General features: G+C 34.9%; 1 protein-coding gene across 3 annotated transcripts; it reads left to right on the forward strand.

The window, feature by feature from the left end:
* Positions 1-4,664: 4,664 nt before the first annotated feature.
* On the forward strand, positions 4,665-12,207 carry LOC107591340 (sterile alpha motif domain-containing protein 7-like). 3 transcript variants are annotated; one of them, XM_016280470.1, is made up of 11 exons: positions 4,665-4,926; positions 5,005-5,204; positions 7,550-7,623; positions 8,430-8,547; positions 8,673-8,799; positions 9,372-9,496; positions 9,595-9,673; positions 10,000-10,688; positions 11,148-11,269; positions 11,351-11,461; positions 11,692-12,207. In XM_016280470.1, the coding sequence occupies exons 4-11, from the start codon at positions 8,445-8,447 to the stop codon at positions 11,926-11,928; spliced, it is 1,593 nt and encodes a 530-aa protein (XP_016135956.1). In that variant the 5' UTR covers positions 4,665-4,926; positions 5,005-5,204; positions 7,550-7,623; positions 8,430-8,444; the 3' UTR covers positions 11,929-12,207. The 3 variants fall into 3 exon arrangements, with proteins under 3 accessions (XP_016135956.1, XP_016135955.1, XP_016135958.1); XM_016280469.1 differs by having other exon boundaries at positions 4,665-5,204; XM_016280472.1 differs by having other exon boundaries at positions 4,665-5,204; positions 8,676-8,799.
* Positions 12,208-13,499: the final 1,292 nt, after the last annotated feature.

Below are 13,499 nucleotides of genomic sequence, written 5' to 3' on the forward strand. Positions count from 1 at the left end.
TATATATATATATATATATATATATATATATATATTTATGCAATTGATCTGGATTTACATAATGGGTTTACACACAATGAGCGTGTCCGCACGTGTCTCTGTATGTGTTGCATGGGTTTGTGATAAATAAGTCAAAGAACACACTAATCAAAGAGAGGCCATGTGCTCGCAGGTGACAGTGAAGGACGCATGTTCTCAACAATAACCTGCACTAGAAAGAAGAACTAACCAAACTAATGACTACTACTTTGTAGCCATTTAACATTTAAACAACAATGAAACAACGTCATTTTATACAAATAAACATTTTAAAACAAATGTAGAAAGTAAAGTAGGCCTGGGCTACATAATATGCTTCAGAATAATAAGAGTTGATATAAGCAGATTCAAAGGCAGACTCATAATAAACCTCATAACTACACTTAAGAATGAGGAAAGAGTACGGCATTTACCATGTTTAACTACAGATATTGTTAATTAAAGATGCAGTTCGTAACTGTTGGCGCTCTAGCGGTTAATAAACAGAACTGCGTGCGTCTTGCGGAAGAACATTGTAGCCGGAGCTACTTCTTTCTGTTTATGTCTATGGCGAATCACGCAGGCACTGGGCTACTCCGCAGCGGTACCTACCCAAACCAGTCTTAATAGTCCGAATGTAAACACTTATCATAGGTGTACCGTAGTGATTCAGGACAAGCCAAAAGCACGGTTTGGAAAATGGATTCATGGTGTACTCGCTTATTATATACATTTTGTACATTTTGAACACAAAGAAGTTACGGACTGCGGCTTTAACTAAAGTGTCAAACGCGTCAATATCATGGATAGAGTGACTATCAGAGTTACATTAGGCTAATTAAAAAAATGTATCTATTTTTTAAGTATCTGATTTGGCATTACGTTTTAATTACATAGCATCCTATTAAACTTATGAACAGCTGTTGAGTGTTTGGCCATTGCTGATAGACTACTAAATACATTTCTTTTATTAAACTATATCTCTTTTTCTTTGTATACTGTCTAGTTATCAAGTACAAACGCTTTTGCATCAGTCTTGCTTTTTACTTGCTTTGTCTGGTTGAGGGCCAACAGTTTGACTATTCATTCAAAACTATTCAGTGTGAAAGAACACAGTCAGAGGTAGAATAAAAAAAACTACTTATCCATATCTGCACAACTAACATCAAACATTGTTCGGTCTTTGCAATCAAAGAATTTGTATACATCAATTTATGAATTGCTCTTATTTTAATGAAATGATGGGTGCATTAGAACCCTTGATATAGCCTATATTTGTCTATAATCTTACAAATTCATCTTTGTAATATTTAGTTAGATTCAAAGGTCGGGATAAGGGCATGAAATGTTCTACTTTCTGGATGCATGCCAAAGAAAAAGTTTTATGTTACACAACATCCAAAATGGACTTACGTAATGTACGTTTATACATTACATAAATAGTAATGTTTTAAGATATCACTGAATATTATTAGAACGATAGATGTCATTCATTTATCCATTCTCCATTGTCAGTTATACTACGATTACAAAGAGTTCAATATTTTTATTTTATAGGTATTTTGTAAAACCTTATTAGGTAAGAAATTTGAGTAGTGTTTTTAACATGCTGGTCACATTGTCCTACTTGAACATTGGACGTGATAAAATTCCTAGCCAGTTCTTTTTTAGAACTAAAATTGCATGTCATTTCCCTAATTAGTGTATTGAAAGAATGATTAGCCTGCAGGTGTGTTTGAATGACCTTTGTGTGTCATAAGCCCTCGTTTGAACAGATGTGAAGAGCCTCAACCTTCCCCAGAAAAAGACATCATGTAATGGAGGTGGGGTTTATTGTCAAATTAATTCAAAAATGACATCATGGCTTATATATCCATCTCTAGCACCAACATCTCACCTCAGGCACAGGTCAGAACAGGTAAGATGAGGTCTGAATGCCCCTTTCTGTTGTTTTTGCACAGGAAAGGACAGTTCAGTTATTTATGTGATAATATAACAAATTATTTGATGACTAAAACTGCTGCTGTTAATATCCGTTCAGGTGAAAATTAGAGAATGCAGGATCTACTGGTTCTGCCTCTGCTGTCCGTGCTGGCGGTCAATGAAGGCTGGAGGTTGTCAGTAGATGTTGTTTCTAAAAGTTTGATAGTCAAAATAGCTCCCTGCATGTTGGTCACCACACATTTGATTTTGGTGGAAAGTAGATTTTTTAAATATTAACAACTGAAAAATGGAATGAATGAATGTTATTTAATTTGAACAGGAATTATATTATTATTTCATTTTAAACAAATATATCTTTACATTTTAATGTATTTAAAATATTTATAATAAATGATCTACAAGAAATCGTAACATTTTATATTTTTATAGTCAAAAGGAATTTTATTTCAGAAATTGAAAACATGTCCATCATAGAGAGACTTAATAATAAGTCACAATAAACCCAAATACAGCCAAAATTGTAATATCTTAGTTTAAATAAAAATATTTTACCTGATAAATGTTCTCCAAAACATGTTTTTGGGATGTCTTGATTTTCAGTGGTAGTGTTTTTAGTGCATAAAGAATTATGAAAATAATCTATTCGATATTGAAACTGACCCAGGATATCCATCAGTCTAAAAGGCATGTGTTAGTAACGTCATACTGCAGGTCTACGTGTACTAATAACAGCACGGGGTCAGAGGTCATAGGTCTATTTTGCATGTATTTGTGGTCACTGTGGTAACACTGACTGTATTATTCATGTCTGTTTTTTATCTGTTTAATTTCTTTGAAGAGTTCCCTTATCCTCTGGCATAATTCAGACTACGCAAGCAGAGTCTTTACCAAGTGGTTTTGGGGTTAAACCCCACATTATCCCTTTGCCTCACTGTGACTCTATAATACAGTGCACAAACAGGCTGGCCAGAAATCCCTCTTAAAAAGCTTACTCAGCACAGATTCTTAAATTAGTGGTTTACATGTCTTAATACTCTGCTCTCCCGATGTCTAAGCACTTTATTCTTGATTTTCTCTTTTCGGCCGATTTGAGTCGACACCTGTGCAACATTTATAATTATATTAGTCTACTCATAAATCAGTCAGACAATTTACATTAAAATGCGGTTAAAGACTTACAGATGTATGGTTTGTTTGGAATTATACTATTGCAGATGTATATTGTAGATATTATTTGTAAGATCTGTTCATATATAATTATTAAACCTGTGTGATTGACTTGCACAATATTTTAGGATTAATAAGATTTTATTCATGTCTTTTCTCAAAAAAAGATTTTTTGTGTTGAATTAGGACTGTCAAAAAATAATAATAATAATTGCACAGAACAATAAAGATATGAATAAATAATGGTCACCTTCTGCTCATAAAAACTTCAGTAAATAAAGCAGAAATACAGAGTTGTAGAGCAACAGCATTTGATTTAAAATGCTGGTCAAAAGTTATGCTCAACAACACTGAAAAAAATGATTAATTGACTTTACTATTTTTTTAAGGTAAGTGGTTGCAATCAATTTATTTTAGCTACATTTAAATAAACACATTTAGTTGACTAACTTTTTAATGTGGCTAAAATAAATTGTTTGCAACCACTTACCTTAAAAAATGTAGTATAATTTTTTTCAATGAAGGCTGCATTTATTTGATACAGTAAAACTGTAATATTGTAAAATATTATTACACTTTAAACTGACTTTTCTATTTTGATATATTATTAATTTGTTCCTTTGTTAGCAAAGCTGAATTTTCAGCAGCCATTACTCCAGTCTTCAGTGTCACGTGATCCTTCAGAAATCATTCTAATATTTGCATAGAATAATAGCATTTATTTCGAATCAAAGTCTTTTGTAACATTATTAAATGTATTTACTGTCACTTTTGATCAATTTACCTTGTTGAAAAAAAACTGCATATGCTGGTTAGGCATGTCTTGAAGCATGGCAGCTAGTTTGAGCTGGTTTAAGCTGGTCCTTAGTTGGTCATGAGCTGGTTTAAGCTGGTCCTGAGCAAATAGCTCCTGTTCAGGACCAGCTTAAACCAACTCAACTACCATGCTTCACACAAACATACCTAACCAGCATATGCTGTTTTTTCAACAGGCTAATGCATTTCTGCTGAATAAATGTATTGATTTCTTTGAAAAAAAAACAAGTCTTACTGACCCCAAATCTTTTAATAGTGCATATTGCCATTTTTAAGGCCTCAAGTTTAAATGCGAGTTGATAAAATTATATATGGTGATGTCATCAATCAGTATTTGAGATTGCTTTGGCTTCACAAGCATTTGTTTTCAAACTTCTTACAAACCTTGCATAGCACAGGAGGTGGTGTGTGGGGCCATTACTAATAATCAGCAAAACAGCTTTATTAACCCTCTGTCAGCTTATCCCAGCGTCTCCCCAAGAATCTGTTTTGCTGCAAAACGCTCATATGCCACCCAATTGTGCGCACACCTATCCCTATACTAATTCTCCCTGATCCTCTCAGTGTTAAAAAATATAAGTCTGGGAACTGCAGACGATGCTGTAAGTGGGTGGTGAGCACAAACTGTCAGATTAACAAGTCTGAGCGCATGATCCTCCACAACATAGTCAGGAGGGCAGGCACCCAATGAGACCTCATTCAGCCTCTCATTAACACTCTGAGAATCATTTCTGTGTTGCATGCACAAAAAAACACTTGAAAGGCGCATGCACATCTTGCTTGATTTCAACTGACACTGTCTTTTCCATGGAAAAGGAAGCTGGGCATTTAGGTGTCTTTCCCTCGGTCTTAAAGTGCTAACAGAGGATTACTGAGGTAAATGTTGAAAGAGGTTTAGCCACTGTGCTTAGGCAGTGCTCTTAATTACATTTCAGTAGAGTGTCCCGCGTGCAGTTGGACGAGAGATCATAGTGATGTCAGGTAAGGGGGGGCTTAAGCAGTCAGATAAAGCCAAGCTAATAGAGATAACATGAATCTGTAATTAAAGGTCTTTTTTAGTTAAGACCAGGAGCTGGCACTTGTTGGCCGAGGCATTTGCGGCAGGACTGAAGACCTCAGTGTGCTGAGAGTTGTGGACTTTCATGCTGCAGCTTCAGGTCTCATGCTCATTTTGGAATCATTTTGCTTTTTTGGAATGAATGTATTCATATTTTCATCCTGACTGAGAGTTTGGACAGACTCCCATTTCTCTGGCAGAGGTGAGTCTAATGTCTCATCAGTTTTTATGCCTTCAATTTACCTTCCACTATTTGGTGTTTTGCTTGTTTCTGCTATGTATTTTTACCTGTAATGTAAGGATTTAGACTGCATTTTGCATGTTAATTTCACTCATTCATTGCAATGGTGTGCAACAGTATTGTATGCATTTCAACTGTCACTCTGAATTATAATAGCACACGCACTTCATTTTAACCAAATAAATTACTTGTTTAAAAAGTGATCAAGGTACTTGATGCTGTTCATATCCTTGTCACTTCCATCCTAGACTTGGATGTCTACCATTGGAATTATCTTGTGCCCTTAAAGGAAGTACATTAGACCAGATGATTATTATCTTCTCTACTATGACCTATCCAAATGCAAGGCTTGATTTAAGTCGTCAGCAGTTTTCCCTTAATTTATTCCTTTAATGAGATTAGCCACAAGCAAATCCTTCCAGTTCAAGCCTGTGACTTGGATATGGCATCACTTGTCATACATTATACCAAAAACTGCACTTGCTTTGGAAATATGACTAATATTGGGTTTTGCCTTACATGTTTATATGTTTAAGCCTCATATGGTATTGTTCTGTAAACATCTTGAATGCTGCAAATCATTAAATGCTTTTGCATGTCTACTCTTAATAATGTGAGAAAAACAATATTAATATTAAGGTGCCTATGCTAGCTTACAATCAGAATGTATCATTTATTTTTTTAATAATGAAAACACATATATAATATATTTAAATATGTATTTTCAAATTCTATAAATGAATACTGATTGATAAAATGACATAGCCATTGGTACCATTTGTGTTTTTATATGAATCTTTAATAATTATTTAAAATATATATATTTATAGACATACTTAAATTCAGTGAACAGATCTTAAAAATTACCATGTTTTTTTTTTCTTAGCGTGAAGAGCATTTTAATAACCTGATGAAACTTTATTGGTAAATTTAGCATTTTTTAATATTTTTTAAACATTATTTAAAGAATAGTTCTACATATAAAAATTACCATAAATATTAAATACAGATAATAGGCTATCATTTACATTATTTCATATTATACATCATTTACACTGTGTATTAGGCAGAGTTTTAACATGGTTGACTGTGTGTCTGCCTGCACCACATTTACCACATAAACCGATTGTATCCCAGATTTATATCCCAAGGTGTTTTTAGGACATCTCTGGGGCTAATGGAGGCTAATAAGCTTAGCACTTAGGGTGTATTGTCCGGTATGCTTACAGGCAAGGTTTGCTGAGGGTAAAACTCTAAACTCTGGGATTACCTCCAACACATCCCTTTAAAATGCTGTATAGTCAGGATTTAGCTAATAGGATCTGAGGGGGGAAGAGGGGCCCTGAAGGTAGTTTGGGGGTTGGCTGACAGCAGGACCACACGCATGCAGGTCAGCAGATGTAGCAGGCAGACTGCTGGACTAACAGGAGGATTACAGGACTCAGATTAGAACAGCTCCTCATAAAGGGTAATTCGCACAGAGGCTGTCCCCTACAGAATACAGGAGAATTGATCCAGGAATAAAGATCTGCAGATTTAATTATTTAGGCTTGTTATATTACTCCAGTAAACAAATTTTCACAGGTAGAAAAATTTACTCTTCACTGATTTTTTTTTTTTACATGACGTATGAAGTGATTAATATCACAGTACAATACTATGTTATAATATAATATAATACGTGACCATGGACCACAAAACCAATCATAAGGGTGACGTTTTTTTTAAAACTGAGATTTATACATCATCTGCTGAATGAATATGATTTGATGTATGGTTTGTTAGAATATAGGACAATATTTGGCTACATACAACTATTTGAAAATCTGGAATCTGAGACGCAAAGAAAATCAAAATATTAACAAAGTCGCCTTTAAAGTTTTCCCAATGAAGTCCTTAGCAATGCATATTACTAATCAGAAATTAAGTTTTGATATATTTACGGTAGGAAATTGGAAAATATCTTCATGAAACATGATCTTCACTTAACATCCGAATGATTTTTGTGTAATAGAAAGATCGATAATTTTGACCCAAATGTATTGTTGGCTATTGCTACAAATATACCCGTGCAACTTAAGACTGGTTTTGAGGTGCAGGGTCACATATACATTTTCCTAATGGTTATAGGCCTGTTTTTTGTTCGGCTCTGAGTTTTTGCTTAGAAAATCCCAAGTACTGGTTACACTACTAAATTTCAAGAGAATTATTTTCACTGGAAACATCTACTACCAAGGAACAAAGATGCTGAAAAACTGGTTACAGTCTATCATTTTCTCTCTATATACATGGTTTCTCAATTTCAGACTGAAAAGGAGTGACATTACGGAAATATCTTACACCTGAGGGAGTGAAGATAAAGCACAGGAGGAGGGAACAGGTAATTCATTACATGACAACTATCCTTTTCAACATTGGTGTTTGAATTCTCTTAATGTTTTTATCTTGGTTGCATCTTAAATATGTGTTGTTCACTAACCTGTCCAGAAAGTATTAGTTTTAGATAGACATAAACGGTAGTACTGATTTATGAGCCAATGGATCGTTTGTGTGTCTTGTGTCAATAGTAGGCTATGTAATTCGTCTTGCTGCTATTACAGTATTGCAGTGAAATGGTATGCCAAGTACATCATAAGTTCCATGCGTTTTTACACTTTCAATGACTTTATCTGCAGTTACATAATTGCGCCAGCAGGTAGTGACAAGTGACCGACTTTATGAGTGAATCATTGAGTAATTCTTTAAACCGATTCGTTCAAAATGCTGATTCATTTACAAACGAAACAAGTTGCTGAATTCAAAACCGCATACTACTCTTACGATTTTTACCATATCTTTCTATAGGCTCCCTTTCTAAAATAGTAAGAGTAGCACCACTACAGCAACTTCAGCACCACTGCTATACAGGAAACACCACTACTGTGTGCTGTAAGTTATTTAAAGAGGTAGACCACCCAAAAATGAAAATTCTGTCATAATTTACTCACCCTCATGTCGATCCAAACCTGCATGCATTTCTTTCATCTGCTGAACACAAAATAAGGTAATGTGAAGATGGTTGATTACCAAAGACAAAGAGCTCCAGTAGTCGTTGGCCTCCATTGTATGTTTTTGTCCATACAATGCGGTGAGCGTTTTTTTTTTAATGTGCAAAATTTAGAGAATGGATATGTTTGTTACATTCAGGAAAGAGGCAGTGTCATGACCCCACGTGAACAGCTAAGGAAGATATCGGCGCTGGGAGAGCAAGGTGCTCTAGATGAGAAACACTGGTACCGACTGGTCAATGGAATGTCTGCTGGAGGTGAGAGTTCATTTGGAAGTGTTCAAAGAACACCTAAACCAGAGCTGATCGCAACCTTGAAGAAATATAGCTGAGAAAGAGCTATTAGGCTACTGACACCTTCATCTCTTCCCCTGTGTGTGAAGCAGAGTTACGGCAAAGACAGGAGCTCATGATGAGGAACCAGATGGCCATGGCTCCACAGATCTTGGCTCAGGGGCAGCAGAGACTGCAGGGTGTGCCTGCACAGTTTGATCCCCGCTTCATGGAGAGGTCTGTTAGAATGAACACCAATACAACCAAGATAATTTTTAAGTTTTTAATTGTTCATGGATATTTTAGGTTCAGCTTACGTGAACTTTATTGGCATGACAGTAGCTACGTAATATTTCCATAGAAAAAATTTAAATGGCAGTAATGCAAATTAAAAAGAGTGGAAAAAATTAAATGAGTAAGATTGCAGTGAAGTAACTATGCAGTTTAAACTAAGAGTAGAATTTTACAAATTTAAATCTAAATTCAATTTTTATTTGTCACACACTGTCATACACAGTACAGTCAGTGTGCAGTGAAATAATTTTATGACTCTCCATACAAAGAATGAACTAGCACAGAAATAAAATTAACATAGAAACAAAAGAATTAAAATGAATAAAAGGAACATACAAATTAAAATAAATAAAACAAAAATAAATAAATAAGACATTGGGAATTGGGAAAGAATATAGGAATAAAAAAAGAACATTGGAAGAGAAAAACAACACAATGTAGAAAATAGAAATATAATCATATAACAGTGATGTAAGCTGTGTTAGTTGAATTTTTAATGATGATTTTATCTGTAGGGAACTGGTGCCGCCCACTGAAATGGTATCAGCTGATGCTAGACAAATCCACATGGGTGCCCACCTCGGCCCACCTCTGCCCCCAAACTCCAATGTTATTCCAAGCAGAGGATTCCCTGGCACAGGTTAGAATGAAATTGTGTAGTGGTTAAATGAAGAGAAGTACAGGGTAAGCTCAGTGAGGAAGAACAACCTAATTTTGCAAATGTTTTCCATTTTGCAGGTTACGGATTCCTTCCAACTGAATCCATGGAGACGGTTGCTAGACGACAAGAGTTAATTCATAAACAGAACATAGCCAGGTAAATTTCAGTGCATTTGCTATACCTATATTCAATGGGAGTAAAATCATACAGACGAATGCAATACAAAGCCATGGAGATCTATCTATCTATCTATCTATCTATATATCTTTTAATTTTAATTTTGTCCAATTTTAATTACTTTTGTTATGTTTTTATTCACCTTGTAGCTGGTTGTCTTGGTTTATGGCTTATAATGCTTTAACAAAGACTTTCTCTATAGAAAAATGAATGGAAAAATAATATGTAATAATATACTTCCAGAACCACCACCGCTGAAAAACTGGGCGTGCACTAATTGTAATTTTATTTTATTTTTTAATGAGGATGGAGATGAATGCTATCCTGCACCAAAAAGAACTGGAGAACGCCCACCAAAAGGGTCTTATTGGGATGGAAAATCCCATGATGTACCAGGGCATCCAACCCAATCCAATGGCCTTCAGGGGACGCCAGCGACTCCCAGATGGTCATGATGTATTCGTCCATCGCAATGCCCTTGAAGACCTGCACGCTAACAGTCTCCTCATGTCAAGCCCTTACCCACCGATCAGCACACTGCAAAGGGAGCGAGGACGCAGGACCGCCAGAAGGACTGCCAATCATAAGAGCTCAGACAGCAGCATCACTCTCCCCAAAGGCCAATCAGAAGAGAAGAACGTCGAGCAGAGTCCAGGAGCTGCCTCAGGGGAGGAGAAGGAAGTTGAAGGGAAAGGTGAAATGAGCAATGAGGCCACCACCAGCAAACCACACCAAACCAAAGTAGAAACAGAGCTGTCTTCTGGATGCAGTAGGAAAGGTTTTAAGGAAGGAGAGCCAGGGATTCGCAAGGCATGTATTAGTGGACAGGAGGGATGTGCAGAAGTCACCAACTGCAATGATGGCACCAGTGACAAAGACATATCCAACCCTTGCTCGGCTTTCCAAGAAAAGTTTCTGTACCCATCTGCCACTGGCCCACTCACAGGGATGCCCTACATGCTCCCTGTGCCAGGAAATGGACTTGTACCACTTGGTGTGTGTGTGTTTGTTAGTTTCTTTCTTGTTACTATTATAACATTAATTAATATTTTGAGTGAGTACTTTATTATATTTTCTGTTTTCGTTTTAATTTTAGTGAAAGTTTAAGTAATGTTATGTGCTTTTGTCATATTTTAGTTTTTTTTCTATCTAGCTTTAATTTATTTGTATTTCTAGTTGAGTGATTTTAGTATTTAAACTGAAAATATTTAAACAATTTATTTCAGCTGCCAATGCAATTTCTGATTTTGAAGTCTAAGTTTTTCATCTAATATTTATATTTTATTTCTTTTCAGATTTATTTAAATTAATGAATTTTTTTAAAATTATTTTATAATAACAACACTGCTCTTTTACTGTTTGTTAGGCACATTTTTGTTAGCCACTATACCAAAATGATGATGCATTCTAGTCATTGTTACCTATTAATTTTTTTGTTTTAATTTTCAACTAGGACATCCTAATATGTTTCCTAATGGAGAAGAGATGACTTCATTAGAAGATATTCGCAAGTGGTCAGTTGATGACGTCTGCAACTTCATCAGTGAAATACCAAATTGCGCTGAATATGCACAGGTAATACAAATGTAAAATGACAAAATGCAATTATAATTTCATAGCTTTAAGTCTCATTATTTTGTGTGTCACCTGTTGCAGACATTCAAAGACCACATGATTGATGGAGAGACGTTACCTCTTCTTACAGAGGACCACCTTCTGGATACACTTGGTCTAAAGCTCGGGCCAGCACTTAAGATACGATCACAGGTATTTGCCATCTTTCAAAAGGACCAAATTTTATCTCAATTAAATTTTATTAATATTAAAATATGAAGTAAAATGAAGTATATTTAGTATATATAAAATGAAATTGACACACATATAACTGATTATTTTAAGGGTCCTCTCTACCCTCCAAGAGGTCCTTGGTCTTGAGTTAAAGTTTATTAAAAAAATGAACTCATCTAACTGATTTGGTTGTTCTGTTCTGTTTTCAGTTGTCCCGACGGCTGGGTAACATGTTCTACAGCATGATGAACTTGCCTCTGCCCGTCTCCGGGCTGCAGCCTCCGCCTGAGAAAAGCGGTGACAGATCATCAGACATCAGCTCTCCTCTCAACTGCAACAGTGTGGAGCTGCTCAGCAGCCCCAGAGACACAGAGGCTCTTAAATCTACAGAGCCTGTAAGTGAAGCTGATAATCCTTCACCAAGCCAGATGAGTGAGACCACCTGAAAGAGCATGCAGAACTGTTGGACCTCTTTTTTACCTCAAAATCTCTTACTGTTTTGACACCTAATGCATAAGGTAGACAGGCACTGACATTTCTATAGTGAATATACTGATCATATATTTTTAAATATTCATCACAAATATATTATGATCCGTATTATGCAAAAGGTTCAGAATGTGGTCTCTAACAGAGTTACATTTTCGAATGCAGGATATTTCTATATTTGTATATTTTGTAATATGTTAGCAAATCAATTACAAATCATTTTTGTCCTTATCACTGCAGCCTTTTTTATTGAAAAATTGTATTTTGTTTTTACTTTAAACTTGAATTATTCTCTATTGTCGTGTGGTGTTTGCTATGGAGAAAATAAAAAGAATGACTCCTTTGGTCTTTATTTGATTCGTTTGATATGTTAAAAAACATATACAGCATTTTCTGCACAGAATATACAGTATTACTTTCTTTTTCCACAAATGAAAATACATGATTTATGATATGACTGAATCTAGTTTAAATCCCTGATTTGTGTGATTGTTTTGTAACTTTCTAGCTATAAATATCAAATCAAATGCAGCCTAAATTAATCTTTCAAATGAAAAATTCTTTCAAACTAATAAACTTAAAATATTTCCCATATATTTGTGACCCTGGAGCACAAAACCAGTCTTAAGCCGCTGGGGTATATTTGTAGCAATAGCCAAGAATACATTGTATTGGTAAAAACGATAGATTTTTCTTTTATGCCAAAAATCATTAGGATATTAAGTATCATGTTCCATGAAGATATTTTGTAAATTTCCTACCGTAAATGTATCAAAACTTAATTTTTGATTAGTAATATGCATTGATGTCATTTGGACAACTTTAAAGGCGATTTTCTCAATATTTTGATTTTGTTTGCACCCTCAGATTCCAGATTTTCAAATAGTTGTATCTCGACCAAATATTGTCCTATCCTAACAAACCATACATCAATGGAAAGCTCATTTATTCAGCTTTCATATGATGTATAAATCTCAATTTCCCTTATGACTGGTTTTGTGGTCATATATATATATGATAATTTTATTAATAAAAACTCATTAACAATCATATTAATAATGCATTAATAAAAACTCATTTTATTAATAGAGTTGAATCGCTGATCAGTGCAGTCAACACAATATTTTCAAAAAAGTTTGTATTGATATTTTAGTACTACTGATCAGTGTTGGGGAAAGTTACTTTTAAAAGTAATGCATTACAATATTGCGTTACTCCATAAAAAAGTAACTAATTAGGTTACTTTTATGGAAAGTAATGCCTTACATTACTTTTGCGCTACTTTTTAAATCTGAACAGGGCTTGCTTGTTTGTTTTTAAAATAAAAAAGTTATATTTTTGGCAAATATAAAAGCCTTTTCACACCAAAAGTGAATAAGCTTCAGGCTGAAGGGAAAGTAAATGTACGTCCGTACAGTAGAATGCAGAAGAAGACATTTCAACACACATCAGCAATAAAAGTTTGTGTGCCTCACCTGCACTTCAGATGGCAGTATTCATTCATTCTGATTTTAATTTGCCAAGCGAA

The sequence above is a fragment of the Sinocyclocheilus grahami genome, unplaced genomic scaffold, assembly GCF_001515645.1.
Source record: "Sinocyclocheilus grahami isolate Dianchi unplaced genomic scaffold, SAMN03320097.WGS_v1.1 scaffold141.1, whole genome shotgun sequence".
Classification (NCBI taxonomy): Eukaryota; Metazoa; Chordata; class Actinopteri; order Cypriniformes; family Cyprinidae; genus Sinocyclocheilus; species Sinocyclocheilus grahami.

Bases quoted from the DNA above. Each gene is read 5' to 3' on its own strand.
- LOC107591340 (XM_016280469.1), top strand. From the start codon at position 8,445: ATGACCCCACGTGAACAGCTAAGGAAGATATCGGCGCTGGGAGAGCAA. The intron at 8,548-8,672 runs GTGAGAGTTCAT...CTGTGTGTGAAG, and splicing joins CAATGGAATGTCTGCTGGAG to CAGAGTTACGGCAAAGACAG. The intron at 10,689-11,147 runs GTGTGTGTGTGT...ATTTTCAACTAG, and splicing joins AAATGGACTTGTACCACTTG to GACATCCTAATATGTTTCCT.